Below are 26,288 nucleotides of genomic sequence, written 5' to 3'. Positions count from 1 at the left end.
AAACCGGATCACTTGTCACATACATGTACCCACATTCTGGAATTTTGCTGATTGCACTCTATGGTAGTATTCCTCTATCCTGGCTATTTCCTCTTTTGCTTTTTGTTGTTGTTGTTGTTTGTTTTTGACGTACAGGGACCACTGCCGTGGAGTCTTGCAGTGGGGCAAAGAGATTGGGCTCAACTCCCTATCCTGACTTTTCCTAGGAATTGGTAGATTTAGAAGATTGAACAGATCACTTGATAAGATTGAAGTTCTTTGGTTTTTGGCAGAAATACTTTATAATTGGATTTAATGTCCCCTACCCCTTAATTTTTTAAAGTGAGCCTCGAAAATGTTAAGTAATTTGCCCATGGTCACGTATCTAGAAACAGAGCTGGGATTTGCACCCAGGAGGTCTTGGCTGCAAAATTCATACTCTTAGTTACGATGCCATCATGGAATAAAAATCTCCTATGGCTCAATGTGTTATGTCTCACGATGAGATTTATACTCAGGAGATATAAGAGTGGGATGATGCTAAGTAAACAGACTTTATAGATCATTTATTAAAGTCCCTAGAATTATGCCTTACAAAATATGTGCTTATAATAGCTGCTCTGTATTGGATTTCTCCATCTTAAAATATAGAATCCTGAGATATGGTTCCATATCTGTTTCCTTCTTACTGCGTTCTGCCCTAATCATGCCTTTTTTCCATTCTTCCTCCACCTTTATGTTCTTCACTATAGTTTCAACTGGATGACATTTCTATTTTGCCTCTCTAGGACTGGTTCGTTGTAAACCCAACAACAACCAAAAGCTTTGAAAAGCTGATGAAGATAAAGCAGCGGCAGCAAGAAGAAGAAAAGCGGAGGCAGCAGCACAGGAGCAGAAGGTCTCTAAGAAGGCGGCAGCAGCCTGGCATTGAGCTTCCCGAGACAGAGCTGAGTCTTAGAGTAGGGAAGGATCAGAGGAGAAATGAGGAACTGGTAGTGTCAGCCTCCTGTAAGGAACCAGAGCAGGAGCCAGTGCCAGCACAGTTCCAGAAAGTAAAGCCCCCAAAGACTAATCATAAACGAGGAAGGAAATAGGCAGTCAGTGTAAAAACGCTCCTAAGAAAGCAGATGTGATGCTGTTGTCACGGGGACCTGTGCTGGGAGGACTGAGTGAAGATTCTTCCAGCTGTTTGTGTAAGGCTGTGACTTTCTCAGCTCCTTCCTCCTGTGTAAATTTCACTGTCTTCCCTTTTTACACTTTGATTCCCCCCTCCCCTTTTAGTAGGTTTTCCTGCTATTCCTCCTCAAGTCCTCTTGTTTTTTTCTTATCTTGCCCAAAGAGCTCCCTCTCAAGGCCAACTATAGGCTCCTCTTGCCCTGTACAAAACTAAGAAACCTCTTTGGTTGTCCTTTCCTTCCTGGGGTATAGAATGTTCTTGGAAGCTCCATTGATTTAGTAGCTGCTCCATCATCTAGCTTGTGAAACCATTCCAGATTAATTTTTTAAAACCGTAACTGGTTTGTCATTTTGTATTTGTGATATAACAAGTCTAGAAGCTAGAACTGTTGTCATTCATATAATAAGCTTACTCTGTCTCCTTGGGAAACAAACTTATGGAGGCTGTTTGTCCTCTCAATATGATTTTAAGATCGAAAGTACGAAAATGCATTCAGGATGAAAAATCTAGAACTACCCTATGCTGTTTATACTGGGAAATGCTTTGTACCAAGTAGCAGTGACTAGACCCACAGACGTGAAAAGCAGCCTTAGGAGTAACGTGACCCAAACATTAAAATGACAGGAAAGAGAAAGTAGAAGCAGCAATAAATATTGCCCCAACTTTCTTGGAGCCTGAGGCCTCATCCGTAGCTATGATCACTTGCCTTCGGAAGCTTATTTTTGCTTCTTTGGTTTTAAGAATTGAGAAATATCACATTGCCCTGATGTTTTGACAGTCTCCTAGTGCTCCTGGTAGTGCCACTGAGGGAAAACCAAGGTGCGCATTCCTTCTCCCTGGACTTTACCTCACTTGTTAGTTGACACCCCACTGTTTTCACCCATCCCCTTAGCCAACCTCTGTCTTTTTGAATTTTCTGAGACTATTGTCCTATCCTCTTTTATATATGGAGTCCTATCCTCTTTATATCCTGAGACTTTGACACCAGATGTAGATATTTATCTGGAGCTGGAAAGAAAAATTCTTTTTCTGTACCTCATGCCCACCTGGTAATGTTTAATGGGTTATTTCTCTTTGAGGGTGGCTTTGTCTGGAACATTGGTTAGAGCAGCTTTGTTGTCGTGTTTCTGGATTCTCTTCCCCGTTTTGCGTAAATATCGGTCTTATATATTCTTGCCTATTTTGTGGCATACGCCACATAAAAAACGAACCCTGATACAGATAAGTACTACCTTTTCAAATTCTGAAAGGCTATTACCACTTTCACTCTCTGTGCTCCTCCAAATAGCTTTAAAATGTGGGCTTTTGTGAAGACCACTTTCAAACAAGGGAGCACCAAAACCTGAATTGGTTACTGCCAGAATAGGTAGTTTTGAAGTTAAGGACACGGTATGTGCACTCTGCATTTTCACTGGCAGTGTGCCCTTAAAGCCCTTGCAGTAGAGGAGGGTTGTCAGGGAGGAGAAATGAAGAAGCTATGTTAATTTCTGGTGAGTAAGACCTGGGGAATGTTTGGCAATGACAAAAGAAATAAATGACTTTCAGAAAGATGTTTCCAGTGTTCTTTGACACCGACTTGCTGCATAACTCCTTGACACTGTATGGGGGTAAGAAGATGGCTAGAGATGGGGGTGAGTTTGAAATAAATTCCACATGCGGTTGTCTCAGTAGTTCTTTAGTTAACCTGACTTTTAACCTGAATTATGCTGGTTAAAATTATATCTTTAATTGAACCTGAATTATGCTGGTTAAAATGAGTCGTTTGAGATTAAAGTGGATTCGAATAGGAAACTTGCCTAGTCTCATCCAGGGACCCCTTGCAGGCATTCCTTTTCTTTTTCCTGACCAAGACCAGGGATCAGCAGGACTCAGTAAGACTATTCTAATCACAGTATTGAGTTTTAAAGTTTTTTAAAAAAAATTCATTAGACTAACATAAACTAAGTTTGACAGTATTATGAACTTTCATACATGGTTTGGAATGCAAATTGGTACAGTCACTTCCAAAGTGATTTGGCAATAGCTAGCAAAGTTGAAGATAGGTACCCGAAGACTTAACAGTTTATCTCCTGGGCATACACAGAGAAACTCCTCTTGTCCAGGCATACAAAGAGACACAAAAAAGAATGATTATTGCAGTACAGTTTGCAAGAGAGAAATACTGAAAACACGTATCAGAGATCTACTTTCACCTCTGCAAGTTACGGGATTATAGAACAAATGACTAGACTGTATTTCCCAGTTATCCCCTTCCCTCCACTCTCTAGCGAAGGAGAGCCAGCTAACTCCTTTCCCATGGAATGTGAGTGGAGTGATGAATGCCACTTGCAAGTTAGAACTTTGAGTGGATGTACCTCCAAGCTTTCTTTGCCCTTCTTCCAGCTAAATGCAGATGCTGATGGGGCCCTATGAGATGGAAGAACACAAAATGGAAGGGATCTTGACTCCCTGCATCACCTCCTGAAGGAGAACCACTTGCTTGCCAACCAGGAACATGTATCTGTGAGACTATTAAGTGAGCAAGAAATAAATGTCTGTTACTTGAGACATTATACATTCTTGGGTCTCTTTGTCAGCCTGCTCTAATACATAATAATTATCTATTATCAGAATGGATAAATTGCAATATAGTCATACAGTAGAATACAAGTTACAAAATTGAGTAGGGTTTCTTGTATCATCATGAATATGTCTCAATGTCTGGGGCCCGGCACGGTGGCTCACACTCGTCATCCTAACATTTTGGGAGATTGAGGCTGGAGGATCGCTTGAGCTCAGGAGTTCTAGACTAACCTGGGCAATGTGGTGAAATCTCATCTCTACAAAAAATTAAAAAATTAGCTGGACATTGTGGTGTGCACCTATAGTCCCAGCTACTTGGGAGGCTAAGATGGGAGGACTGCTTGGGTCCAGGAGATCGAGATGCTGCCATGAGCTGTGATCACGCTACTGCACTTCAGCCTGTGTGACACAGTGAGACCGTCTCAAAAAAAAAAAAAAAAAAGCTGCACATCTCCTTAAAAGAGAACATTTTAGAAATTTATTCTTGCTTCATATGGATTCCTCTTTCTCTTTTCATAGCAAACCCATTAGCAAGTCCTGTCTACCACCAACTACATTTTGAATCTGTTCACTCTACTTCTGCCATTCCAATCTAAGCCCTCATTACCTCTTGCCTAGACTACAGTATCTTCCTAATTGGTTTCCTTCCACTTTCTTGTGGCTTGGATACACTCCACCTAACAGCTGTAGTTTTAAAAATTGTAAATTAGACCTCATTCACCTGCTAAAGGCCCTCAGCCTACGTCTCTGTGCTCATAACTCCTGCTAGCCTTGATAGCCTCATCTTCCTTTCCTCCACCCATGTTCTATGACCATTCCCCAACCATACTTTACACACACACCTTTCTGTTCCTTGAACCTACCAAGCTTATTGCCATCTTAAGGCATTTGCATTCACTGTTGCCTCTGCCTAGAATAGTTTCTTCCCCAGTTTTTGCATTGTAGGTTTCATTTTAGCAATCATAGCAGGTCTTAAATTTCACCTCAGAGAGATTTTCCGTCTAAATTCACTTTCTTAACATAATAACCCTGTGTAATTTTCTAAATAGCAAAGCAGACAAAATGTAGATTGAAATCTTAGTTGGCCAACTTGCTGCTCACTTAGAGGTATGGATTTCAAGGTATGAAATCGGTTATCATTCAACTTTTAATTCTTCAAGCCTTCACTCTGGAAGGGACAGCCACAAGCAGTATACCATATCCGTTATCTGGGATGATAAGAAGTAAAAATGAACTGAGATCAGGTGGAGGTTACCCACTCCTGAATTAGATAATCAGGACACCAGTGGCAGGAGGGGAATTAACAGAAAAACTAATATGCTTCCTACTTTACAACTTTTTTCAGCCTTAGAAATATATTGTCTTAGGGTTTTTACATCCACAGAGAATAAGCCTTCAAGTTTGTCTTGGATACCATGCTTTCCTTGTTCAGTGTTTCTGTATTTTCAGCTCACAAATTGAGATTTAATTTAAAGCACCTGCATGCTAAAATCCTAATTTCTGCATTAAAACTAGTTTTTATTATTTGCACGTGTGAGTAAGACATTTAAGAGTGGTAGTAGAGTGATGAAGTAGAAAATGTGTTACATTGGAACAGTAATAAAATCAGTGGATAAATGTTTTTATTTAATAACACTGTTTAATAAACTACATATTTAACAGAAAAGTTGTTAAAGCTAGAAGGACGTATTGAAGGAAGGATCCTTTTTAAATCCAATTTTAAGGGAATTCACTTTACATGTAAAGCTGAAAATTCAGGAAAATTATTTTGAAGTTTTTCATCACTAACAATTTCTGGGAAACAAAGTTGATCCTATTTTCCCATAGAGGACCCATATTAAAATGTGAGATTATATTCCTATACTGGGATTCAGCATTCAAATAACTAGTCCAACTTCAATGTCGCAGAACCCCCCCAAAATATATAACTCCTAAAAATATATAATTTAAAATATAATTTATAGTTCTCTTAAGTGGGAATAGCCATACGGCACGCATTAATTACAAAAGATACTTCATGTACTAGAAAGTGTACCTGTAAAAAAAGTAATAAATGACCTAAAACTAAAGCACTTAGGATAATAAACATCATGTTACTTCTATCTTTTAGAATGCTGCTAGGGAAATGGATGACACTTTTTAAAAAGTCCAAATATTTCAACTTTTTTTGGATACATTTTTCTGAAATAAGCGGAGGCATTCAATCACCTCCATGCTACATGTGTTTCTTCAAAGAAAACATTTTCAAATGTAAGAGCTGACCTAATATATGTCGCCTTCATCTTCTTACCTTCTCAATTTACTTAAAGCTAAACTTGTAGGGGCTTCACATCAGATGAAAGGTCACTCTGCCTAGCACTTACTGGACTTGCTGTTATTAGAATGCTTTTGCGCTCATGAGAAAACTAGCAGGAGCTACCTGGTCACTGGCACAAACTTACAAAAAGCTTATAAAAACTGCTTTTGTCTGCTAAGTCGGTCAAAAGGAATAAGGATAAACTGACACTGGTTATTTACTGGGCAGAATGCTATTCAGTCTATTTGGAATGCTATCCTTAAAGGTACTTTTTCTCTATAAAGAAATCTAATTTAGTTAGATGAAATAAATCACAACTGTTTTCACTCCCTTGGGTTGGTTTCCTTTAGTTAGTTTGATGTATGGTAAATGGCTAGGTTAGGGTCATGTGTTAGGTTAACTAGAGGTTTGTGAAATCTCTTATTAATGAGAATATTTAAAGAAAAAACTAGTTAAGGGAAGCTGGTTACCAAATACCTAGTAGGACTGTTGGATAAAACCATCTAATCCTTCACTCCAACACGTCATGATGGAGATGTTATAATAACAATCTGGAATCCAAAAGCCTTCCTAACCAGGTTAATGTAGCACTTAAGAGTACTTGCTCCAGTTATCTAATCAGTGTTATTTTAGGAGGAGTTACTTTGGATGAATCCTTGATTTGGTGCCTTGGGGAAGACTGGGTGTGGTCTTTGGACCATCCTGTCTATTTAGGCACTGATTATGACTTCCTTGCAGTCTCTGCCTCCCCCGGATTAAGGACTCCAGATACCACTGTTCCTGCTGCAGCTGCTGCTTCCTATTTTCTAAGTGGCTTTGAGTAGCCGTTAGTTTCTGGGCTTGCTCAATTAGCTGCAGTAATTCCTTCTTGAACTGCTGGTTCTCTCTCTTGAGGCCACAGGAGTATTCAAAAATAGACCGCTTTGCTGCCAACTTCAAGGCCTGGGCTTTCTTATTAAGCTCGCTTCTTTTTCTCTTTCCCAGTAGCTTCCTGTCTGGCTCGCTCAGTTGTTTCTCCAGTAATCTTTTCTCCTGGAGGAGCTGGGCCTGTACTTCACGTGTCTTTGCAGCTGTCTCAGCTTGGACTTTCTTTTTCTCCTCCTGTAATGTCTGTATTTCTTTCTCCTGCTTTTCCTTTAATATAGCAATGTCCCTCATTGCCTGCAACTTCCGCTTCAAACTGGATTGGATATTTTCCTTTTGCAAGAGCGCTGTTTTAAGCACTGAAATTTGTTCTGCATATCTGGAGGCTGATTCTTGTCTTCTTCGTTCAATCTCTCCACTTTTTTGTAAATAGCTGTTCCATACCTTCTCAGGTTGCTTTGTGTACTCTTCAGTTTTGTTAGTCAGGTATTCCAGAAAGAACCTGTTTTCAGCCTGGACAAGTAACTTTTCTTGGTATAGCTCCCTGTATTCCTCCAGTAGCTGTTCCCGCTGGATTTGAGCTTGTTTTATATGCTTGGTCAGATCCGTCATTTCCGCCACTATCTTTTTTTTAAGGATTTTCTCCACCTTTGTTAGCTTCTCTGGCTTGACAAAATTATTTATTAGACTATGATACGGTGGAAGGAGCCTTCTGGGGCCCTCAGCAAACCTGAAAGAACAAATGAGACATTCCTCTCTCAGTTAATGAAACTTTAGGAAGTGCACAACTGTCCTTTATTCATACAAGATAATATTTCTGAGCACCCAGAATGTTCCAGACATTATGCAAGGTGTGGGAAATCCAACTAATGGTAAAGGATGACGGATTTTGCTCATCATTTACAACGTGCGTTCACTACAACCCTGGGAGGTATTATCGCAGTTTTAAAAAGAGAAAACAGGTTCAGAGAGTTTAAGTGAATTGCCCATGACTCATACCACTAGCAAGTGGCAGAGCCTGGGTATGAAAGCCAGATCTTATGACTTACTGAACAGTTAGCAGCTACAAAGGGCCACAGAAACAGACTGGGTGGTTGCGAGTAGAAATACTTTTCTAAGCTCTTTCATCATCTTTCCTGAGTTTCTGAGAGCCCTTCAGTGAGAAGGAAGCTCCCCTCTAGTACCTATTCGCACCTGGAATCCAAGCATTCATCCTGAAGGTCACGGCAACTGCGCAGTTCACTGCGGGTGATTGCCAAGGAATGAACGCTGGCATCAGGAACCTGCGCCTGCAACTCGCGGGAACAATATGCAAGTGCGGAAAGCTCCCGTAGTTTATTCGTTCGGTGCTCAAAGGGTCTCGGTGGTGCCCAGCAACCCTGGAGGCTGCACCCTGCTCCAGTCCCGGCTGGTCCAGCCCTGAACTGTTTAACCGCCTCGGCTACCGAATAAACCCGAGCAGCCGGTCCTCCAGTGGCTCCGCTCCCCGCTCTCTGCGGGCTCGAAATGAGAGGCATGCGCCTCGTTTCCTTGCTGTGTGAGTCCTGCCCTCGGGACCCCATCTCTTCTCGCCTTCCCCCGGGCACAAAAGCCCTCTCAGGCTGCAGAGATCAGCGCCCTTTTCCTAGCTCCCTTCAGCCTTCCTCTCGCTTGCTCAGGGCCCCCACTTCCTCGCCACTGTCACTAATTGGCTCACCAGCCCTGCCTGGCACTAAAAAGATGCCCTGGCAACTACCGCGCCCCTTCACCCGCTCCTTTCTGACGCTTCCGTTCTGTTTTCGTTAGCGGCCCAGAACATCGCGGAAGTTTCATCTAGCCATGCGGTGTCTCTATGGTCAGGTGGGCGGGGCCAGGAGGAAGATGGCGGCGCCCGCAGCTGCAGCTGAGCCCCAGGCTTCTGGGGGTCCGCGGCACCCAGTGTGTCTGTTGGTGTTGGGAATGGCAGGATCCGGGAAAACCACCTTTGTACAGGTGACGTACACAGCGTAGGTGTAGTAGGGGAGCGCAAAAGGTTGCCTCCGATAGACGGAAGGCCAGGGAGAAAGGGAGGGAGGTCTTCGAGGATTTGGAGGGTATCGGCGCACGGGTTTCCGTGGTTTCCCATCAACTTTAGTCCCTTACCCGGCAAAGCCTCCTCGGGCCCTAGCCGGGTTAATTAAGGCTCTCTTCTGCGCACCTTCAGTGCATACTCGGTCCAGCTTACCACGTTGTACAGGAATTGTCTTGCTGATAAAATTGCCAGCTTCTCGAAGGCAGGGGCTTACAAGTAACTTTAAAGATTAATACAGTGCTAGCACACAGGTTTTGGTGAAGATTTGCCAAAGAATTATTTCTTGCACGCCTGTCATGTACCATTCACTGGGGATAGAGCGAAAATTAGGTTGACAAGATTCAGTCATGGGGCTAAATATTTAATGGAGGAGATAGAGAAAACCCACATACGAAGAATCAAAACAAGTAAACAAGTGACTATGAGTAGGGGAAGTTTTGTTAGATGGGTGATGAAGAAAGGTAGCATTTGAACTGAGAGTTGTATCTTGGAGGTGGATATAGTGGGTGGATAGTTCAGGTAGAAGAAAATCTAAGTGCAAAATTCTTAAGGCATGGGTAGTAAAGGAAGTTCTCTCTTGTCCCCTCTTTGTCTCCTTCCAACCCTCTCCCCATATCTCTGCAGAGGCTCACAGGACACCTGCATGCCCAAGGCACTCCACCTTATGTGATCAACCTGGATCCAGCAGTACATGAAGTTCCCTTTCCTGCCAATATTGGTGAGTAAACTGGTAACATAACTTGTGTGAAGTGCTTTAAAGAGAATGGAAAACGCCAGGCGCAGTGGCTCACCCCTGTAATCCCAGCACTTTGGGAGGTCGAGGCAGGTAGATGAAGAGGTCAGGAGTTCAAGACCAGCCTGGCCAAGATGGTGAAACCCCATCTCTACTAAAAATACAAAAAATTAGCCAGGTGCGGTGGCAGATGCTTGTAATTCCCGCTACTCGGGAGGCTGAGGCAGGAGAATTGCTTGAACCCGGGTGGCAGAGGTTGTAGTGAGCTAACATAGCGCCACTGCACTCCAGCCTGGGCAATAGAGTGAGACTCTGTAAAGCCTCCAGCCTGCCAGTCTTCAGTGCCTTCTTTTTTCATGTTTTCTAAACTATCTACTTTCATTTCCTTTGGATTTGCTTGAGTTCCTAAACAGCTTAGGCTTTTTTTTTTTTTTTTTTTGATAGAGTCTGTCACCCAGGCCAGAGTGCAGTGGCGTGATTCATAGCTCACTGCAGCCTCAACATCCCAGGCTCAAGTGATCCTCCCACCTCAGCCTCCTACCACCATGCTGGGCTAGTTTTGTTTTGTTTGAAGAGACAAGACCTCTCTATGTTGCCCAGGCTGATCTTGAACTCCTGGGCTCAAGGGATCCTCCTGCCTTGGCCTCCCAAAATTCTAGGATTACAGGTGTGAGCCACTGTGCCCAGCCTAATTCCTTTTTAAAAATCATGTCTGCATTGCCTTTGCATTGCATTTGTCAGTAATAGGCAATTACTAAGAAGTTTTTTTTCCCCCTTGATTTTTGCCTCCGTTTTTCTAGGCGTGTTTAACTTGTGTGAAACTTTTCACTTTGTGGAGACAAAACTCTCTACCATAACTTTAGAGCTCCTAGCCCTAACATTCTTCATGAATTACTTGACATTTATTCTTTGTAAGGAAGGAAACCAGTGTGAAAGTGGAGGTGGTAGAAGAGAATGCTGACAAGAGAAGGCTAGAAGGCCAGTTTCACTTTCCTTCTGGTAGGGAATGTGCATGTATTACATTCCAGTTAATTCTTTTCTTTCTCCTCAGATATTCGTGACACTGTAAAGTATAAAGAAGTCATGAAACAGTATCCTTTTCCATCTACTTTGGTCTTGACTCATTCCTGGCTTCGTTTCTGTGTAGTTTGTGGCTTGAAAGAGTGTTTTTGCCTTTTCCTTGTGAAATATACAAGCAAAAGGATGGAAGCTGATTGTGGGAGAGGTAGGTGATCAGAAATACTATTTCAGCTTGAGATTTTAGTTTTTTTACTGTCTCCCCAGACGGCAAGCTGTTGTTATTAAAGAGCAGAGAGTATGATAGGATAACTGACAGCTACCTGGGTCCCACAAGGTAGTATTTGGCCTTGGAGGATCATCTGTTGGTTACCACCTCTTTAGACTGGGAAACTCAGAAATGAGTGGGTTTAGTTGGATTAACTCTTTTTTTTTTTTTTTTTTTCTTTTTTGAGACGGAGTCTCGCTCTGTCACCCAGGCTGGAGTGCAGTGGCCAGATCTCAGCTCACTGCAAGCTCCACCTCCCGGGTTCATGCCATTCTCCTGCCTCAGCCTCCCGAGTAGCTGGGACTACAGGCGCCGCCACCTCGCCCGGCTAGTTTTTTGTATTTTTAGTAGAGACGGGGTTTCACCGTGTTAGCCAGGATGGTCTCAATCTCCTGACCTCGTGATCCGCCCGTCTCGGCCTCCCAAAGTGCTGGGATTACAGGCTTGAGCCACCGCGCCCGGCGGATTAACTCTTAGTAAATTGCTGTGTGAAATGTGTACTCTGCTTAATTTGTTTATGAGGATCAGAGCCGGAGGTGTTATATAGGTGGCCTTAATGGCCAATGCTAGTGAGCTGTCACTGCCTGATGCACCTGTATTACATTTTGGTCACTTTGCTTTCTTCATTTTGCCTGGCCATTCCTAAAGTCATAAATGAGTGAGCCAGACCTTGATACTGAATGTTTCCCTGTGTGGTTAAGGTTGTGTGGTAGTCACGGATTAGGTTGCCAGTATTCATTAATGGAACACTAATTTCATAATGCTGTTTGTGTGAATGATAGCTTAGGTGTGAACTTTATAATCTAATCATAAGCGATTTCAGTCCTCAACTTGGTGTCTAGATATGGACTTGGACCCAATGGCGGCATAGTGACCTCACTCAATCTCTTTGCTACCAGATTTGATCAGGTATGTCTGTCTTTAATATATTAATATGGCTGTGTAAAAATCTGTGACTCTTAAATTCCTTAGCTTGATCACATTGATAAAGAAAAGCAGGGCCGGGCGCAGTGGCTCATGCCTGTAATCCCAGCACTTTGGGAGGCTGAGGTGGGCGGATCACAAGGTCAGGAGATCGAGACCATCCTGGCTAACACGGTGAAACCCTGTCTCTACTAAAAATACAAAAAATTAGCCGGGCATGGTGGTGCGTGCCTGTAGTCCCAGCTACCCGGGAGGCTGAGGCAGGAGAATGGCGTGAACCCGGGAGGCGGAGCTTGCAGTGAGCCGAGATTGCGCCACTGCACTCCAGCCTGGGCGACAAAGCAAGACTCCGTCTCAAAAAAAAAAAAAAGAAAAGCAGGAAACCTGAACATAAATATAGAAAATAAGTAGACATTTTGTCAGACAGAGAAGTAGACTATGAGAAGGTGATCAGTATTGTCAGACACTTCACACTTAATATTTGTGACAGCTAATAAAAATCTAAAAGACCTGGGTTATTTTCTTGACCTGTTCTTTGCTTGTGGTATTACCCTGAAGCTGGGATGGGGGTATTTGGGAATGGGATGGACTAGCAGTCATGGAATGGAAAGATGATGGGGCATTTTACTTGTGATAAATGTTTGTCATTCTTTAGGTTTTCTTTGTCACCTGTTTCTATAAGAGTGTTTTATAATCATTGGTTTTTTTACTCTGATGTTAAGCCATGAGACAGGCTGTTAACATTTTGACAAGAGATACTACCAACATTTTGACAAGAGATACTACCTGACGTTGACAGATCAAAGTCTTCCGCTTCTCAGGTCCTTGGATTGTGCCCCAAGGTGGTATTGGAGTGCTGCTGATGTGGCTGTGTTGCTTTAGCTCAGTCTGTTTATTCCTTGTTGTCCTAAGATTGCCAACGTTCAGTAGGTGATTGAGAGATTCAGTAGGTGATAGTGCCTGTGAGGTATGCCACCCTGGAGAGGGCTCTGTGATTTTGTGTTGAAATCAGAATTTGTTGTCATTGACATCTTTTTCTTTTAGGTGATGAAATTTATTGAGAAGGCCCAGAACATGTCTAAGTAAGTGATTTCAGTAACACCCATTTATTTCTCTGTAGTTGACATATTTCTAGGCTTCATGGAGGATCTGGGATACCATCAGCCCCTGAAAGGGTATAGATTGAGATGAAACCATTCCTCCCATTCTTCTTCCTCTGTTCCACACTCACCGCAGCCCTAAGCAACCAGATGTTTCCCAAGAGATTTACATTCTGGTTTTGTGTCTTTCATTTTAAATGCATTGTGTTTCTATAAAAGTTTCCCCTGTGGTCATTTGCAGCAACTCATGGTCTGCTGTTCCTGCCCATTAGTGTGAATATTGGTCACTGAACAAAGTCTAGGGGATCATCATGTGCAGTTTAAGGGCAATATGAGGAAGTTAGATTTGGCAGTGTGCAGAGGTTATTCAAGTCTTGGATAACCAGATGTTTATTGTCTTATATGATGGAATATCCTTCAGCATAACACAAATATAACACTTCTTTAATGATCTTTCTTGATATAGATGTGTGTTGATTGACACACCTGGACAGATTGAGGTATTCACTTGGTCAGCTTCTGGGACAATCATCACTGAGGCCCTTGTGAGTATTCTAGGGCTTGCTACTGACAATAGCTAGAGGGGCTAGACTGGATGAGCATTTATTTTTAATTGCCTTGGACTTTATATGGGAGGGAGTTGTAGAAGCTCTGCACACCCTGCCTAAAGTGGTTTCCCCTTGTTAAGGATGGTGGAAAAAGTTTGAGGACAGGTCATAAGCCCTCTGACCAAGGCTTTGATTATTTTGTGGCTTTAGGCATCCTCATTTCCAACAGTTGTCATCTATGTAATGGACACATCGAGAAGTACCAACCCAGTGACCTTCATGTCCAACATGCTCTATGCCTGCAGGTAATTGATTATTGGTGGGGACAGTGTTCCATCAAGGTATGAGGCCTTTTTCTCTTCTTCCTCTTTTTTTAATTTTTTTTAAATCTGGTTGCTTACCGCTGGATTTGTGCTCATTCAGATTTGCTCTTCAGTTGAGTGGCCATGAGTTGGGGAAGGTCAGAGGAGAAAAGAGGCACATGTGCTATTGGCATTCTCTCTCAGTACCCTCTGATCTTCTTCCCTTGTTGTTACAAAAAGGTGATGTATGAATATGAGCTGTCTGATCATTGTTCCCAGTTGAATAACATCCAAGTCTAAAGATAATAAAGTCCTCTGGGCTGAGTCTGTCATCCCAACACTTGGGAGGCCAAGGTGGGAGGATCGTTTGAGCTTGGGAATTTGAGACCAGGCTGGGCAACATAGCAAGACTCTGTCTCTATAAAAAAATTTAGAAAAATTAGCCAGCGTGGTGGCATGCCCCTGTAGTCCCAGCTACTTGGGAGGCTGATGCAGGAGGATTGCTTGAGCTCAGGTGGTTGAGGCTGTATTGAGCCAGATTATACCACTGCACTCCAGCCTGGGGCAACAAGAACCTATCTCAAAAAAAAAAAAAAAAAGAAAGAAAGAAGAAGAAGAATAGAGTCCTCTGGCCTAAATGATGATGCTGGTAGAGTGAAATTGTAACATGAGGAGATACCATGAAGAAGAAGATTTATCCATAATTTTAAAATGCACAGGTGGCCAGGCATGGTAGCTTATGCCTATAATCCCAGCACTTGGGGAGGCTGTGGTGGAAGGATCGCCTGAGCCCAGGAGTTTGAGACTAGCCTGGGCACCATGGTGAAACCTCATCTCTACAAAATATACAAAACATTAGCCAGGCATAGTGGTGTGTGCCTGTAATCCCAGCTACCTGGGAGGCAGAGGTGGGAGGATTGCTTGAGCCTGGGAGGCCAAGGCTGCAGAGCTGTGATGATGTCACTGCACTCCAGCCTGGGCAACAGAGTGAGACCTTGTCTCAAAAAAATAAAAGGCACAGGTTTGCCCCAAATGTGGCACCATCAGCAGAGGAAGGGCATGCCTCACTAGATTATATTAGTGCATTAAGACTGAGGAGTGGCCAGGTGTGGTGGCTCATGCCTGTAATCCCAGCACTTTGGGAGGCCGAGGTGGGGGGATCATGAGGTCAGGAGATCGAGACCACGGTGAAACCCCGTCTCTACTAAAAATACAAAAAATTAGCCGGGTGCGGGGTGGTGGGCGCCTGTAGTCTCAGCTGCTAGGGAGGCTGAGGCAGGAGAATGGCATGAACCCAGGAGGTGGAGCTTGCGGTGAGCCGAGATCACACCACTGCACTCCAGCCTGGGCGACAGAGCAAGACTCCGTCTCAAAAAAAAAAAAAAAAAGACTGAGGAGCAAGGCAAGGCAGACAGTTATTAAAGCTGAGAGAATTTAATTTTGAGGGTGCACAAATGCCATCACCGACATTTGTCTCTTCTGATATGACAAGGGATGTCCCTTTTTGTTGGATGCAAGAAACCTTGATCTAAATAGAAATCTGAAGATTGACAGCATTATTTCATTTTCATATTAATTGTTTATTTATTTATATTTTTTTGAGACAGTCTTGCTCTGTCACCCAGGCTTGAGTACAATGGCACGATCTCACCTTACTGCCATTTCCACCTTCTGGGCTCAGGTGATTCTCCTGCCTCAGCCTCCCGGGTAGTCACTATGCTTAGCTAATTTTGTATTTTTAGTAGAGTCAGGGTTTCACTGTGTTGGCCAGGCTGGTCTCAAACTCCTGACCTCAAGTGATCTGCCTGCCTTGGCCTCCCAAAGAGCTGGGAATACAGGCATGAGCCACTGTGCCTGGCTCATTTTCTTTTTTTTTTTTTTTTTTTGAGACGGAGTCTTGCTCTGTGGCCCGGGCTGGAGTGCAGTGGCCGGATCTCAGCTCACTGCAAGCTCCACCTCCCAGGTTTACGCCATTCTCCTGCCTCAGCCTCCCGTGTAGCTAGGACTACAGGCGCCCGCCACCACGCCCAGCTAGTTTTTTTTTTGTATTTTTTAGTAAAGACGGGGTTTCACATGTTAGCCAGGATGGCCTCGATCTCCTGACCGCGTGATCCGCCCGTCTTGGCCTCCCAAAGTGCTGGGATTACAGGCTTGAGCCACCGCGCCTGGCCTCATTTTCATATTAATTGTTTAAAAGAAAATTATTTGTTCTGCCTGATGGTGGTAATCATTTCTTTACAAAAAAATACATATATATTTATTTATTTTTAGAGGTGGGGTCTCACCACGTTGCCTAGGCTGGTTTTGAACTCGTGGGCTCAGGCAGTCCTCCCAGCTTGGCCTCCCAAAGTGCTGGGATTACAGGCATGAGCCAACACCCCCAGCTGGTAATCATTTCATGATGTAAACATACAGTTGACCTTGAACAATTTGGGGGTTAGAGGAGCCAACCCCTGTGGAGTGGAAGACCTGACTATAACTTTGACTCCCCCCAAACTTCATTACTAAAGGACTGCTGTTGTTTGGAAACCTCGCTGGTAACGTAAGCAGTAGATTAACACACATTATATATATAATATGTATTATATGCTGTATTCATATAATAAGCTAGAGAAAATAAGGGGAAGATATATTAACTATTCATTAAGTGAAGTGGATCATCATAAAACTGTTCATCCTAATCGTCTTCACTTTGAGTAGTCTAAGAGTAGGAGTTGGTTTTGCTGTCTCGGGGTGGCAGAGGTGGAAGAAAAGTAAACCTCACAGTTCAAACCTATGTTGTTTAAGGGTCAACTGTGTATCAAAATATCCCTTTGTACACCTTAAATACACATGTAATTTTTATTTGTCAACCATACCTCAATAAAGGTGGAGGTAGAAACATTTTTAAATGTTACTTTACGGATTGAAAAAAGTTTTAATGTTTTTTTCCCACCTTATTGAGGTACAATTGACAAATAAAAATTGTATATATTTACATGTTATTTGTAAAGAATAAAGGAGATAATACATATAAAGGTGCTTATTAGCACAGTGCCTAGACTGTACAGATTGAGCATCCCATATCCAAAAATTTGAAATCTGAAATGCTCCAAAATCTGAGACTTTGAACACTGACATGACACTCAGAGGAAATGGTTATTGGAGGATTTTGGATTTTCAGATTTGGGATGTTCAACCAATAAGTATTTACAAATATTCCAAAATCTGAAATCAAAAACACTTCTGGTCCCAAGTATTTCAGATAAGAAATTCTCAACCTGTAATACGTATTCAATAAATGTTCATTTCCTTCTCTGAAAAATGCCAATTTGGTAAAAAGCAAAACAAAAACAAGTTCAATGTTAAGGCATTATGACTTCAAACGAGAGTGAGAGTGTGTGTGTTGTTTCTGGGTGGTGGTTGTTTTCCTGTTGGGAGAGACTATATGAGTGTTATGTAAAAATGGATGACTACTTTTTAGATTCTGAACTCATGCCCCTTCTCTTACTTAGTCCCGACATACTGACACTGGACAAGCAAGAGCTTATGTGCTTTTACTAATAACTTCTCAATGTTTGGTTTTTCAGCATCTTGTACAAAACCAAGCTGCCTTTCATCGTGGTCATGAATAAAGTAAGTGTATTCTTCCTGTTGTGATTCACCATTTTTCATCAGAACCTTGTGGTTGGAAGGTTTGGGTGGGTGAGAAAGATTTTTTCAGATGCTGGAGACCAGATTCAGGCTTTACTGAAACAAATTCATAGGCACTTCGAGAAAATGAATCAACCAAATTGAACGAGCAGTTATTACCAACTCTTGTCTAAAATTATTTTAGGCTAGGTAGAGTAGCGCTTCAACCATAGTGTGTAGATTATCCCTCAGAGTCAAGACTGTGTAATTACGAGAGGGACAGCTAGTCTACTGGAAGTGGCAAATGAAAAAACACTAAACTTCTCTGTTGGTTGATGGCTAGGATGCAAGAGACATGCTGACTTCAGAGCCTAGAATGTGCTGGTGTCCATTCTGGCCCTGGTTACTTGGCAGTGGATGGTAGAGGGTGAACCAAGAGAATACATATCTTCATTTAATTACACTGACTACACAATGATCGTGGTTCTTTGTGGCTTGTTGCAGTGGAGGGGGAAATAGAAGCAGAGAAAGAAAATATATGGATGATACACTCTTTGCTGTCACCACTTAATTAAAAGAATAAATTTTGTGTTTGTTGTCTCTGGTTGCTCATAATTGACTTCTCTCTGGTACAGACTGACATCATTGACCACAGCTTTGCAGTGGAATGGATGCAGGATTTTGAGGCTTTCCAAGATGCCTTAAATCAAGAGACTACATATGTCAGTAACCTGACTCGTTCAATGAGCCTGGTGTTAGATGAGTTTTACAGCTCACTCAGGGTAAATTTTCTCTCCTGCTCACACTGACAGCCTCTCCAGATAACCTGTTAACCCATAGGACTGGCTTTGAACCTGGCTGAGAAAGGAAGCTTATTACTTACTGAAAAGTAACTTTTAAAGCATTGCTTATTAAAAATTGTGGAGTGTACAAGAAGAATAAGATAGGGACCCCAACTTCAGAGTTTATAGTCTATTTGGGAGAGAAGGCTACACGCAGAATTAAAACATATGATATATTATAGTAAGTACCTTAAGAAAGATTGGAAGTTGGGCCTGATGATGGTGAGGTGGCAGATCGAAATGACAGATTTTGGAGGATATAGCATTAGAGGTATGCTTTGAAGAAGGGTAAGATTTATGTAGGCAAAGGCAGAGTGGGTTAATTGCCCAAGCAAAGGCACAGACAAAGCAGAAAGTGATTTGGTTTGGTTTGTTAGGGAATAGATAATACGTCCTGTTAATTGTTCAGTCCTAATTATATCTTTTTTTTTTTTTCTTTTTTCCTTTTGGAGAGAGTATCTTGCTTTGTTTTACCCAGGCCAGAGTGTAGTGACAGGATCACAGCTCACTGCAGCCTTGACCTCCTGGTCTCAAAGGATCCTCCTGCCTCAGCTACCAAGCAGCTAAGACTATAGGCACGTGCGATATACCATACCCAGCTAATTTTTTACATTTTGTAGAGACTGGGATCTCGCTATGTTCCCCAGGCTAGTCTTGAATGCTTGGCCTCAAGTGTACTTCCTGCCTCAGTCTCCCAAAATACTGGGAGTATAGGCATGGGCCACTGCACTCAGGCCATATCTTTCTTTTTCGATTTTTTTATTTTCCGTGGACTTATTTCTGTGACTTTTGACTAGGTGTGCTGTTCTTTTTTAGCCTGGCTTTTTGCCAAAGACTTCTCAAACTATAAACCTCTCTTACTAAGATTTTATGACATTTGAACAAGTTAATATACTTCATTAAAAAATATGTGGCATTTATGATGCTTTTTGGCAGGTGGTGGGTGTCTCTGCTGTTCTGGGTACTGGATTAGATGAACTCTTTGTGCAAGTTACCAGTGCTGCCGAAGAATATGAAAGGTGAGGATAGAGGAAAATTCTATTGATGACATTCTTAATAACCTACAATTCTGATATGAAAGCAGTTTTTCCAGGAGAAGCGTTAAGTTTTCATGATGGATGTATTATATTTGCCTTGCATATCTGTATTGAATCAGATCACACGTAGGGCTAACAAGTTCCCTTTAACTTTTTTTTTTCATGGAAGTATAAATCTTCATTGTATTGAGTGATTAAGAGCAGGGATCATCAGACTTTTCTGTAAAGAGCTAAATAGTAGATATCTCAGGCTTTGTGGACCATACAGTCTCTGTTGCAACTGCTCAAGTCTGCCATTGTAGGACAAAAGCGTCCTTAGACAATTGGTAAATGAATGGGCGTGGGTTACAGTAAAACATTATTTATGAAAACAGGCAGTAGGCTGGATTTGGCACTAAGGTTGTTGTGAAGACTGAGAAAACAGGTATACAGCACTTATCACAATTGCTGACATATAGTAAGCATATTTTATAATAAATGTTATAACTATTGTCATTGTTAATACTGGAATTCCATTTAACTAAAGGAAAGTGGAGTCAGAGTCCTGTGCACTTTCCTTAGGCATGTGGCACGATAGCCGGCTTATTAGCGTGTGTCTTTGGCTTCATATTTTGCAAGATCCTAACAACCATGTTTTGGTTTTCAGACACGTTATTTTGATTTTGATTCATTAGACACAGGGGTGTTATCAGAAACTTAGGATAGACTCTTCTCTGTATCCTTTCACTGTTGGTGTTCAAGTAAAGCACATAATTGTATGTTGCATATCCTGAGCTCAACAGGTTTATCTTTTACTTATCTCAGCCTTTTATCTCAAATGAATGATGAGTTCATCAGTCATGTTCTCACCAGTATTAATCTTTCCAGCCCAGTAGTCAGGATTGTGTCTCCTGGTTCCAAGGTGGGAGCGGGTACCTTGGCTTTTAATTCCATTGGGTAGACTCTGTCAGTGACTAAGATTTGTTACATCTGATGTTGAATGAAGTCAGATATTTTATTATTGTCAGAGTCTTAGGAAAACAGAGGACATAAGGGATGTGGGGAGTGAGTAGGATAGATGATTAAGCAAAGAAATTTAGAAAGTGTTTCTCTTTACAGGGAATATCGTCCTGAATATGAACGTCTGAAAAAATCACTGGTAAGAAGGGAGGCTGTTTGTATATTTTAAAAGGGCCATTAAAAAAAACCCAGCTCGATCCTGATGACATAAGTGCTCTTGTTTTGGTTAGTAATGTATCTTTTATTTAATTAAAAAAGTTTTTTGTAGCAATTTATTGAGGTACAATTGACTAATGAAATTTCAGTGTATCTTCTAAATACTTGTTCATTTAAATTTGTACATTTGTATGTATGTTGTCTGGGTGCAGAAAGGCTCCTTAATGTTTCTTCCCTTTCAGAGGTCAATTTAAAACTAGTTCTAGAATTTTGTATAGAGTATGGTGGTGATTCACAACTCCTTTTTTCGTTGTTGAGAAAGGGTCTCACTCTGTCACCCAGGCCAGAGTGCAGTGGCATGATCACGGCTCACTGCAGCCTCAACCTTTTGAAAAAGGCTTAAGCGATCCTCCCATCTCAGCCACCCGAGTAGCTAGGACAACATGTATGTACCACATGCCTGGCTAATTTTATTTTGTAAATCTTTGTACAGACAGGGTCTCACTATGTTTTCCAGGCTGGTCTCAAATTCCTGAGCTCCTGCAATCCTCCCTGCTGGGCCTCCTGTAGTACTAGGATCACAGGCATGAGCCACCATGCCCAGCCTTCTCTTATCCCAAATGATCGAGTGTCCTGCTTCCATAGGCTCATTGGATCCTTTGTCTTTGAGCCTTCCTGCTATGTCTACTTCAGGTTTTTGTGTTTTTTTCCCGTATAATAAATTTTATTATATCTTTTGTTTTTTCATTTTGTAGGCTGGGGATGAATAAAAAGAGTAATGCTTTCTATCTAGGCATTTTGCCTAACCAGTTGAAATGTTCCAGTTTAATTAACAGAGCAGGAGATCCACCCTGGACTGAACTCAACACTTTGGAATTGAGGGTTCTTTTGAAATCTTTTTGTGTTCAGTTTCTGAATCCTTTAAATCAGTCTGCAGAGCTCTCTAGTCTGAACTTCTGCTGTAACCCAGGCCCACGCTACTTGGTGTTTCTGTCCCTATACCGGACGTCCCTTATCTGCATCAGTTTTTACGTAGCCTCTAGTATTTGTATAATTCTTCATCTCCACTGAGAAGTCTGGCATCTAATTTGGGACTCCTTTTTTAATATGATGACATTTTTCTCTATATATACAGGCCAGTGCAGAGAGCCAACAGCAGAGAGAACAACTGGAACGCCTTCGAAAAGATATGGGTTCTGTAGCCTTGGATGCAGGGACTGCCAAAGGTATTGGAGGGTTTCTTGGTGTTAGGAACTAAAAAAAGGTTACACTTACTTATTTCTTTTTTTTTTTTTTGAGACCGAGTTTCGCTCTTGTTGCCTAGGCTGGAGTCTCAGCTCACTGCAACCTCTGCTTCCCAGGTTCGAGTGATTCGCCTGCCTCAGCCTTCCTGAGTAGCTGGGATTACAGGCATGCGCCACCACCCCTGGCTAATTTTGTATTTTTAGTAGAGACGGAGTTTTTCCATGTTGATCAGGCTGGTCTCGAACTCCTGACCTCAGATAATCTGCCTACCTGGGCCTCCCAAAGTGCTGGGATTACAGGCATGAGCCACCATGCCTGGCCGGTTACACTTATTTCTACTCAGCAGAATTCTGTTTATATATGAGAGAGATAAAGAGAAAAAGGTAAAGGAAATGTGGTTATATATATACACACACACATACACACAACACACATATGCTTACATATACATTAAAAAATAAAGGATTTGGAAAGACAAACACCTGGAAATTATATATAGCTATACCACTTTGGATTCCTCTTTCAGGAAGTTTTTGCTTTACTTTGGCAATATACTTGATGTCTGCTGTGGTTTTTTTTGTTTGTTTCTAACACTTTTAACCCTCCTCGATTTTTTTTATAATTTTTTTTTTTTTTACGGTTTGACCTTAATTTCAGATTTACAGAAAAGTTACATGAATAATACAAATAATTGCCATAAGTCTTCAGATTCCCAAAATGTTAACATTCTACCATGTTTACTTTATTCTTTTCTCTATCTGTATATGACTGTATATGTTATATAAATATATATTTTTCCTGAATCATTTGAGTAAGTTACAGATATAATACTCTTTTACCTTGAATAATTCAGTGTCTTTTTCGTAAAAACAAGGATATAATTTTATATAACCTCAGTGCAGTTATCAGAAATCAGGAAATTAGCATTGACATAATACTATAATATTAGCTAACATATAGATCTTATTCAGATGTGGCCATTTCCCCATGATAGCAGGAGAAAATCCTGGATGTGTGTTGTATTCAATTCTCACATGCCTTATACTCCTTTAGAATCTGGAACAGTTCCTTAGTCTGTTTTTGTATTTCATGACTGACATTTTTTAAGCACGTAGGACAGTTATTTTATAGAGCATCCTTTAATTTAGGTTTGTCTCATGTTTCCTTGTGATTTGATTTGGGTGACTAATTTTTGGCAGAACTTTACAGAAGCTGTGTTTTTCAGGGAGTCACATCGGGAGGCACATGATGTTGATTTGTCCCATTACTGGTGATGTTAACTTCGAATATTTTTATAAAGTGGTGTATGCTACATTTTTCATAAAGAATTACTATTTTTAGGCCGGGCGCGGTGGCTCATGCCTGTAATCCCAGCACTTTGGGAAGCCGAGGTGGGTGGATCACTTGAGATCAGGAATTCGAGACCAGCCTGGACAACATGGTGAAACCCCATCTCTACTAAAAATACAAAAACTTAGCTGGGCATGGTGGCACATGCCTGTATTCCCAGCTACTCACTAAGGCTGGAGAATCTCTTGAACCCGGGAGGTGGAAGTTGCAGTGAGCAAAGATCGCACCACTGCCCTCCAGCCTGGGTGACAGAGTGAGACTCCCTCCGTCTTAAAAACAACAACAAAAATTACTATTTTAAAATATGGCTGTTTTTCTCTTTGTAATAAGAATTTTGTGAGGTGATGCTTTGAGACTATAAATACCCTTTTCATTTTCTAAGGTTCATCCATTAGTTTTAATATCCATTGCTATAATAGGAATATCAATTTTTCTGATTATATGTTGCAAATATTTAATATTTTCTCCCTATCAGTTATCCTTTGACTTTGTTTATGATGTTATTTTGCCATGCAAAAGTTCTTATTTTGTTTTGATGTAGTCAAATTGATCTATCTTTTATTGCATCTGGGATTTTAAGTCACAGTTAGGAAGCCTCTATATACATCTGTGTTAAAGAGGAGTTCGCCTATGTTTTTTTGTAGATTTGTCTGGTTTTATTTTCTAAATTTAGATCCCCGATTCGAGTTTATTCCTGGGTATGGTATGAGGTATATAGGTTGGTGTTATTTTTTTCATAAATAGTTGTATCTATACGATTTATTTAAAAGTCTGCCTTTGCCTTAGTGAGTTTTTTGTTTGTTTGTTTGTTTTTGGGGGTAGTGTTTTTTTTTTTTTTTTTTTTTTGAGAGATGAGGTCTGAGGCTGGTCTGGAACTCCTGGGCTCAAGCGATTTTTCCATGTCAGCCTGCCAACTAGCTCGGATAGGTGTATGCCACTACACCTGGCTTGTAACAGCGTTTTGAGATTCTGTGGGTATAATATACTAAAGTTCCATGCACACTTGAATATATTTCTATATTATTTCACTGGACTGTTTATTTTATTTATTTATTTATTTTTGAGGTAGTTTCTTACTGTTACCCAGGCTGGAGTGCAATGGTGCAATCGTAGCTCCCTGCAGCCTTGAACTCCTAGGCTCAAGCATTCCTCCTGCCTCAGCCTCCAGAGTAGCTAGATCTACAGGTGTGTGCCACCACATCTGGCTAGTTTTAAGGAAATTTTTAATAAAGACAAGGTCTCACAATGTTGCCCAGGCTGGTCTTGAACTCTTGGCCTCAAGCAGTCCTCCTGCCTTGGCCTCCCAAAGTGTTGGGATCATAGGCGTGAGCCACCATCCCCAGCCAACTTTTTTTTTCTTTTAACTTGCTTTGATGAACAAGGATTATTTACTTTTATGCCTGTACCGTGTTCTTTTAATTATGTAATTAGGTTTCAATATCTACTAGATCAGATTCTCCTCCTAATTTTTATTTGGCTGTCCTTACATGTTCTTCCATATGAACTGAGTATCAACTTTATCTAGTTCCCTAGAAAAGCTTTTTGCTATTTTTGTTGGGATTACATTATATTCATAATTAATTTAGGGAGACGTGACATCTCTGTGATGTTCAGTCGTGCTACCCAAGACCACAGAGTGTCTTTGTATTTGTCAGGTCTACTTGTGTCTTTCAGGACTGTTTACAGTTTTCCACATGTAGGTTTTTCTTATTTCTTTTAAAAATATTTTTGTTATTTTAGCCAACCTTTTTGAACAAGAGTTTTTGCCTGTTTCTTTTTAATTTTTTTTAAAAACAAATCATGTTTATGTATTTATTTTGAGACAGGGTCTTGCTCTGTCACCCCGACTGGAGTGCAGTGGCCGGATCGCAGCTCACTGCAAGCTCCGCCTCCCGGGTTTACGCCATTCTCCTGCCTCAGTGACTTGATTAGACTTCTTTCTGATTCCTGGAGCTCAGCCCTTACTAGTTTTTCTGAATAGGGAATTTTACTTCTATTAGTGTATTTGATTTTCTATTTTTCCCCTCCCTCCTCCTCTTAAATAATACCCTGGCTCCTCGATATCATTTCACCCTGTATTTTCTGCAGACCTTCTCTGAACTTACACTTCCACCAGGAGGCGTCCTTAGCACTCCACACTTTCACTGTGACTCACCAGCACACTGGATTCAAGCTATTCTCCTGCCTCAGCCTCCCAAGTAGCTGGAACTAGAGGCGCCTGCCACCATGCCCGGCTAAATTTTGTATTTTTAGTGGAGATGAGGTTTTGCCATGTTGCCCAGGCTGGTCTCGAACTCCTGGGCTCAAGAGATCTGCCCGCCTCAGCCACCCAGAGTGCTGGGATTACAGGTGTGAACCACTGCACCCAGCTTGAAATGTATGTATGTATGTATTTTTGAGGCGGAGTCTTGCTCTGTCACCCAGGCTGGAGTGCAATGGCGCAATCTTGGCTCACTGCAACCTCTGCCTCCTGGGTTCAAGCAATTGTTGTGCCTCAGCCTCCTGTGTAGCTGGGACTATAGGCACGTGCCACCACGCCCAGCTAGTTTTTGCATTTTTAGTAGAGACAAGGTTTCGCCATGTTGGCCAGGCTGGTCTTGAACTCCTGACCTTAGGTGATCTGCCCGTTTCAGCCTCCCAAAGTGTTGGGATTACAGGCATGAGCCACCATGCCTGGCCCCAGCTTGAAATTTATTCTAAGTATTTAACCTTCATTACTGTTAAAAATGGGATTTTCTGAACCGTTGTATCTTATAACTGGTTTACGTTTGTATATATGAAGGCTTTTGATTACTGTATATTCATCTTTTATTCTGCTACTTTACTGAATTAAAAAAATTTTTTAGTTAGTTTTATCATTGGCTCTCCAGGGGTTTTTAGGTTAGTTTTCATTTACAGCCCACCTTCCATCCCCACACTTGTGTATTGAGGGACTGCCCTCAAGATTCAGGTGCAAGTCTGTTGCAGCTTAGTGGGATCCTGCAACCAAATTGACTGTACTTAAAAGCTCCATTTATTTATTTATTGTAATAAATTGTACATTTATTTTTTCTTCTCATCAGCAACACTAGCATTTTTTTTGTTTTTCTGGGACATCTTTCTTTTTTTTTTGAGACGGAGTCTTGCTCTGCCACCCAGGCTGGAGTGCAGTGGCCGGATCGCAGCTCACTGCAAGCTCCGCCTCCCAGGTTTACGCCGTTCTCCTGCCTCAGCCTCCCGAGTAGCTG

General features: G+C 41.6%; 3 protein-coding genes and 1 non-coding gene across 14 annotated transcripts in view; 2 read left to right on the top strand and 2 right to left on the bottom strand.

Annotated features, from left to right (window-relative positions):
• ZNF512 (zinc finger protein 512) overlaps positions 1-2,706 on the top strand; it is a 38,648-nt gene extending 35,942 nt beyond the window's left edge. For 6 of the 8 annotated variants that reach the window (XR_004428429.1, XM_033176193.1, XM_033176192.1 and 3 more), the window contains one exon: positions 768-2,706. Coding sequence is in view for 5 of the 8 variants with exons in the window: in XM_033176193.1 (XP_033032084.1) it covers positions 768-1,073 (306 nt within the window). In the remaining 3 variants the exon portion in view is untranslated. The remainder of the gene's footprint in view (positions 1-767) is intronic. The other 2 variants (XR_004428428.1, XR_004428427.1) reach the window with 2 other exon arrangements.
• A 2,620-nt stretch (positions 2,707-5,326) lies between these two features.
• CCDC121 (coiled-coil domain containing 121) lies at positions 5,327-8,674 on the bottom strand. Of its 2 annotated transcripts, none has more exons than XM_033176197.1 (2): positions 8,575-8,674; positions 5,327-7,608 (listed from the first exon to the last, which is right to left on the bottom strand). In XM_033176197.1, exon 2 carries the CDS (start codon positions 7,488-7,490, stop codon positions 6,654-6,656), a length of 837 nt encoding a protein of 278 aa, XP_033032088.1. In that variant the 5' UTR covers positions 7,491-7,608; positions 8,575-8,674; the 3' UTR covers positions 5,327-6,653. The 2 variants fall into 2 exon arrangements, with proteins under 2 accessions (XP_033032088.1, XP_033032087.1); XM_033176196.1 differs by lacking the exon at positions 8,575-8,674 and adding an exon at positions 8,073-8,557.
• GPN1 (GPN-loop GTPase 1) overlaps positions 8,675-26,288 on the top strand; it is a 22,851-nt gene continuing 5,237 nt past the window's right edge. The window contains exons 1-12 of one of the 3 annotated variants that reach the window (XM_033176207.1): positions 8,675-8,849; positions 9,553-9,646; positions 10,713-10,752; positions 11,789-11,855; positions 12,915-12,955; positions 13,440-13,515; positions 13,729-13,823; positions 17,390-17,435; positions 18,068-18,214; positions 19,211-19,293; positions 20,410-20,449; positions 21,602-21,692. In XM_033176207.1, the coding sequence (XP_033032098.1) occupies positions 8,697-8,849; positions 9,553-9,646; positions 10,713-10,752; positions 11,789-11,855; positions 12,915-12,955; positions 13,440-13,515; positions 13,729-13,823; positions 17,390-17,435; positions 18,068-18,214; positions 19,211-19,293; positions 20,410-20,449; positions 21,602-21,692 (973 nt within the window). In that variant the 5' untranslated portion in view covers positions 8,675-8,696. Of the gene's footprint in view, positions 8,850-9,552; positions 9,647-10,712; positions 10,753-11,788; positions 11,856-12,914; positions 12,956-13,436; positions 13,516-13,728; positions 13,824-17,389; positions 17,436-18,067; positions 18,215-19,210; positions 19,294-20,409; positions 20,450-21,601; positions 21,693-26,288 lie in introns of all 3 variants that reach the window. The other 2 variants (XM_033176206.1, XM_033176208.1) reach the window with 2 other exon arrangements.
• Positions 21,214-21,342, bottom strand: LOC117063144. The gene has a single exon (XR_004428759.1). It is a non-coding gene; the product is annotated as a small nucleolar RNA SNORA36 family (small nucleolar RNA).

The sequence above is a fragment of the Trachypithecus francoisi genome, unplaced genomic scaffold (genome assembly GCF_009764315.1).
Source record: "Trachypithecus francoisi isolate TF-2019V2 unplaced genomic scaffold, Tfra_2.0 Lachesis_group17, whole genome shotgun sequence".
NCBI lineage: Eukaryota > Metazoa > Chordata > Mammalia > Primates > Cercopithecidae > Trachypithecus > Trachypithecus francoisi.
Note: the sequence above shows the minus strand (reverse complement) of the source record. Positions and strands in the feature narration are given on the sequence as shown.

Excerpts from the sequence above, each read along its gene's own strand:
- CCDC121 (XM_033176196.1), bottom strand. The coding sequence starts at position 8,440 with ATGGGGTCCCGAGGGCAGGACTCACACAGCAAGGAAACGAGGCGCATG. Across the intron at positions 7,609-8,072 it reads GATGAATGCTTGGATTCCAG|GTTTGCTGAGGGCCCCAGAA; the intron begins GTGCGAATAGGT and ends TTGTTCTTTCAG.